At 58.3% G+C, this 4,816-nt stretch overlaps 2 protein-coding genes across 2 annotated transcripts in view; both read right to left on the bottom strand.

Annotated features, from left to right (window-relative positions):
* The window catches only part of LOC125086673 (keratin-associated protein 9-2-like), a 3,306-nt gene extending 2,818 nt beyond the window's left edge, over positions 1–488 (bottom strand). Inside the window, exon 1 of the mRNA XM_047706020.1 lies at positions 6–488. Coding sequence (XP_047561976.1) covers positions 6–310 — 305 coding nt within the window. The 5' untranslated portion in view covers positions 311–488. The remainder of the gene's footprint in view (positions 1–5) is intronic.
* Positions 489–3,199: 2,711 nt separating this feature from the next.
* Positions 3,200–4,356, bottom strand: LOC125087643 (keratin-associated protein 9-2). Its single transcript, XM_047708146.1, has one exon. It carries the CDS (start codon positions 4,176–4,178, stop codon positions 3,768–3,770), a length of 411 nt encoding a protein of 136 aa, XP_047564102.1. The 5' UTR covers positions 4,179–4,356; the 3' UTR covers positions 3,200–3,767.
* Positions 4,357–4,816: the final 460 nt, after the last annotated feature.

Below are 4,816 nucleotides of genomic sequence, written 5' to 3'. Positions count from 1 at the left end.
CTGGCTGACAGCCGCTGGAGCCACAGCAAGGTTGTCCGCAGCCGCTGGAGCCACAGCAGCTGGGCTGACAGCAGCTGGACACACAGCAGCTGGGCCGGCAACAGGTGGTCCTGCAGCAGGTGGTCTGGCAGCAAGTTGGGCGGCAGCAGCAAGGCTGGCAGCAGCAGGACCCACAGCAGCTGGACCCGCAGCCGCCTTGTCCACAGCCGCCGCCGCACCCGCAGCAGCTGGGCTGGCAGCAGGTGGTCCTGCAGCAGGTGGTCCTGCAGCACGTAGGCTGGCAGCAAGGGGAGCAGCACGATTCGGTCATGGTGTCACGGGTGGAGGGGGAGCTTCTGCTCAGAGGTGAGTTTCTCAGACTCTTTTGTCTCGTCCTCTTGCGGGGATTTTATGCACCGCGTCCCCAAATTTGGACCAATGGGCATGACTTCCTTGCCGTTGTTGACATCGTTTTCCTGATGATGCGGGAATTGAAGAAGAGGAAGTTTTTTTCCCCCTAATGTTATGAATCTTTAGCAAATAAGTGCTTAATGCGTGTCTTAATTGGGAATAACTCGTGGAAGCATTTGAGATGCAAACAAGGTGGTCACATCAGCATCTGCGTTCCTGCTCTAGGAATTTCATCGTGTGTTATAAGTCCCACCGGCCTGGGAAGAGGTTGGCGAGTCAGTTTAGCGGTCCTTCCCCAGCGCTGGTCCCTGGGTTACATGTAGACTGGCGACATGCCTCGTGAGGCACTGGCAATATGCCTAGCGATGAACCGAAGTCATGCCTGAGCCCAAGGCGGTTTCCCCACCAAGCCTGATTCCGGTCTCCCACAGGCATCTGTCTCTTGGAGCCCCCACCCCCCACCTGCCTATCCCAGTTCGATCGAAGACTCTCGGCTGCAGGATATGCGAGTTCATCTCTTCCGTGTGTGAAGGCAGAATCAAGCAGGGCGATAGAAACAGCCGCAGCACACCCAGACGAAGCACGCAGCAGTCACCGAACTTCCTGAGAGACAGCAGTGCCGCGTCACGCAGAAAAGCAGAGGGCTCTTCCAGGATGTGGGACTTTCCGTGACCCAAGTGGGGCCGTTCGGGGGATAACAGGATGAGTTGGAGACTCTCGTCCTCACCTTGTTAACCAGCCAAGCAAGTTACCCAGTGTCACTGGGTATACAGTTCTCGTTTTCTCTTCCTCCCTTCTTCCCTCCGGGTCCGTCTACCTCCCTCTCTCCCTGCCTCCCCGCTCCTCCGCTTTTCCTCCTTCTTCCTCCTGTGTCTTCCTCTTATACAAATGTGTGCCTGTCCACCATCGTGAAGAAGGAAATACTGGGTCTGAGTGCAGAAGACCGTAGACTGTGGATGGCGCCTTCAATATGCCAGCCGTGTATCTCGGATCTTCCTGTGTTCGGGACAACTTCTACCCAGCAGATCCGCATCTCCAGGCCTCTTGGCTGTTTTCATGGGGCAGCAGGATGGCACGCTGCCAGGGCATGCCACACGGAGAGAAGTGCTCAACCAGTGCTTCTGGAGAGTCGGTCCGTAGAGATGCCAGCTCCCTTGTTGCCGAATTAGGGGACTGACTCTCAATGAGTGAATCTCGTCCTCTCTGATCTCGCTGTCGGGTATAAGCTTCCCGTGCAAGCTGGGACCCTGGACTCACAGTGCGTCTTCCCTGCGTCGCTTTCCCGCACTCCAGCCAGTGGGATCTGCCCTCCCCAGCGAAGCTACGTGCCTGGTCGCTGTCCTTCAGTGTCGCGTCTGGGAGGTACCATCCTCTGACATGACTTTCGCCCATCTCAGTCTTGATTTCCTGATCCGTGCAGCGGGAACCTTGAGCCCTAAGTTGGAAATTACTTCAGGAATTCAAGAAAATGTACATGAAGCAGTTGGCCGGTACTTGGCAAGTAGGGAGCAACCCAGGTCCTGTCCGTTTCTCAGCACAGCTCACAATCCCCCAACTCCTAAGAACGAGCAAGAGGCAAGTGTGGTGTTGGCAGTCTGTTCAGAGCCTCCTGGATAGCTGGTCTCCAGGGCTGGTGGGTGCCCCGGACAGAAGCCTCCCAAGCTCCCCAGAGGTCCCTCCACCGCTCCCGGGAAGTGGCCCAGGGCCTTCGTCTGCCCTTCCCGTCAGAGCCTGGATCCAGCCTCACTGCGCTGAGCGCCGCGGCAGCATCGTGCATCAGTGTGGGACCAGAGGCGCCTGCCTTGGATCTGTCGGGACTCTGGTGAAGGCCCAGGCTCTTTTCTCTTTCTTCTTCCTCACGTGAGTCTCACCCCCACCCATCCCCAGAAGCGGCCCGTTGGTTTCCCTCCAGCGCGTCCCAGTTCCTTCCCCAGATGCCGGAGGTTGTTTGCTTCCCTTCCGCGCTTCCGAGGTCACAGATTACTGCAAGTCAACACACAGGCCCAGCGCAGGGGCTCTCGGTCCGTGACGTCCCCCGTCCTTCCTTTGCTCGGTGCCCTGTAGATCCTGACGCCATCCATATCGGCTGCCAGTTGCGGAGCATGGCGTGTCTGGCACAAAACTGCCCGAGTCCTCTGCACGGCCACCGCACCACACCCCCGACGCGCGCCGAAGTCCTGAGGACCAGGAGGCCCAACCAGAATGGGCCTTCCATGACCCCGGAAGACGTGCGTGTGCAGACGCGGCCCCCGGGCGCGAGGCGCCCGCAGGCTCCCCTGTCTCTGAGCAGGAGGAGTGCATGTCGGGCAGGCTGGCGCCGACTTCCGCGAAAGGGTCCCCGTGTTCCCAAGAGCTCTAAAGGGCAAGGCCGCTGCCCTGACACTGGGCTGGAGGTCCCTGCGTGGTGGCACTCGGCTGTCTACCACTTTGTCGCAGATATCGCCCGCATCTACAGGACAAGAGGACTTCCGCGGGCCTCGAAGACACTCGGACCAGCATCTTGCTGGTGCTGTGGCCCAGGCTGTTGCCTAACTCGCCTGCTCGTGGGTATGTGAGCGCCCTTGAGCAAGGGCCGGAGACGCAGCCTGGCGCCTGAGTGCTTCCCTGTCCGCTCTGGGACAGAACGTCCCTAGATTCCCTCATCCTCAAATGGAGATAGGCACTCGTGGGGGCAGGCTAGGAGTCTCCCAAAGGATAATTAATGTATGTGGGCTGTGACCTGTACAGAAACCGTTAGGTCGCGCAGGCTGTACGGGGACACGGACAGCATATGGTATGCAGATCGGTACTGGGTTTATTATTATTAAGACACTCGTGTGAGAGTCCCTGGGTCTAGGGAGACGTGCAGAAGGGTCCCGACAGGACGAAATCCGCATACAAGGACCATGAATGCACTGAGAAGGAAACCCTCCTTGCGCAGACATTAATAGTTGCAAAAGAATACATTTCTATCAGGTGTGAGGGGGTTTATTTCTCCAAGGTCGTCAGGCAGGATGACGATCTTGACTGTGGAGTCAAGGCAGAGATCTTGACTCCACGTCCGGCTGCGTGACGCTGGCAGGGGACACCCTAGACCTGAGGAAGAAGAGAATCAGGAGAAGTGGTCCACACTTCCTCAAGCCGATTCCCAAGGTTTTTAAACAGGCAGATGAGTAGCAGAAATGTTGGCGACTGCATGCGGGCTTTCGGCAACGTTTGGCAGTGTCCGTTTCCCCGCTGGCCAGTCAGTGCTGTGTGCCCTTGTGGGTTCTTGGTGAGGCGGTTGTCCGTAGGAAGTCTGGCAGCAGCTGGAGACGCAGCAGGGGTGGCCGCGGCCGCCGTGGGTATGTGGTGGTCCTCCAGCAGGCGTTATGGCAGCCGTTTGGCTGGCAAGCAGGCTAGCAGCAGCTGGATCCACAGCCCTGGGCGAGGCATCCGGGCAAGCAGCAACAGGTGGGGTGGTAGCAGGTCCTCCTGCAGTACACAGGGGGACAGCAGGCTGGCTGACAGCCGCTGGAGCCACAGCAAGGTTGTCCGCAGCCGCTGGAGCCACAGCAGCTGGGCTGACAGCAGCTGGACACACAGCAGCTGGGCCGGCAACAGGTGGTCCTGCAGCAGGTGGTCTGGCAGCAAGTTGGGCGGCAGCAGCAAGGCTGGCAGCAGCAGGACCCACAGCAGCTGGACCCGCAGCCGCCTTGTCCACAGCCGCCGCCGCACCCGCAGCAGCTGGGCTGGCAGCAGGTGGTCCTGCAGCAGGTGGTCCTGCAGCACGTAGGCTGGCAGCAAGGGGAGCAGCACGATTCGGTCATGGTGTCACGGGTGGAGGGGGAGCTTCTGCTCAGAGGTGAGTTTCTCAGACTCTTTTGTCTCGTCCTCTTGCGGGGATTTTATGCACCGCGTCCCCAAATTTGGACCAATGGGCATGACTTCCTTGCCGTTGTTGACATCGTTTTCCTGATGATGCGGGAATTGAAGAAGAGGAAGTTTTTTTCCCCCTAATGTTATGAATCTTTAGCAAATAAGTGCTTAATGCGTGTCTTAATTGGGAATAACTCGTGGAAGCATTTGAGATGCAAACAAGGTGGTCACATCAGCATCTGCGTTCCTGCTCTAGGAATTTCATCGTGTGTTATAAGTCCCACCGGCCTGGGAAGAGGTTGGCGAGTCAGTTTAGCGGTCCTTCCCCAGCGCTGGTCCCTGGGTTACATGTAGACTGGCGACATGCCTCGTGAGGCACTGGCAATATGCCTAGCGATGAACCGAAGTCATGCCTGAGCCCAAGGCGGTTTCCCCACCAAGCCTGATTCCGGTCTCCCACAGGCATCTGTCTCTTGGAGCCCCCACCCCCCACCTGCCTATCCCAGTTCGATCGAAGACTCTCGGCTGCAGGATATGCGAGTTCATCTCTTCCGTGTGTGAAGGCAGAATCAAGCAGGGCGATAGAAAC

The sequence above is a fragment of the Lutra lutra genome, chromosome 16, assembly GCF_902655055.1.
Source record: "Lutra lutra chromosome 16, mLutLut1.2, whole genome shotgun sequence".
Classification (NCBI taxonomy): Eukaryota; Metazoa; Chordata; class Mammalia; order Carnivora; family Mustelidae; genus Lutra; species Lutra lutra.
This window is presented reverse-complemented; position numbering and strand designations above follow the sequence as displayed.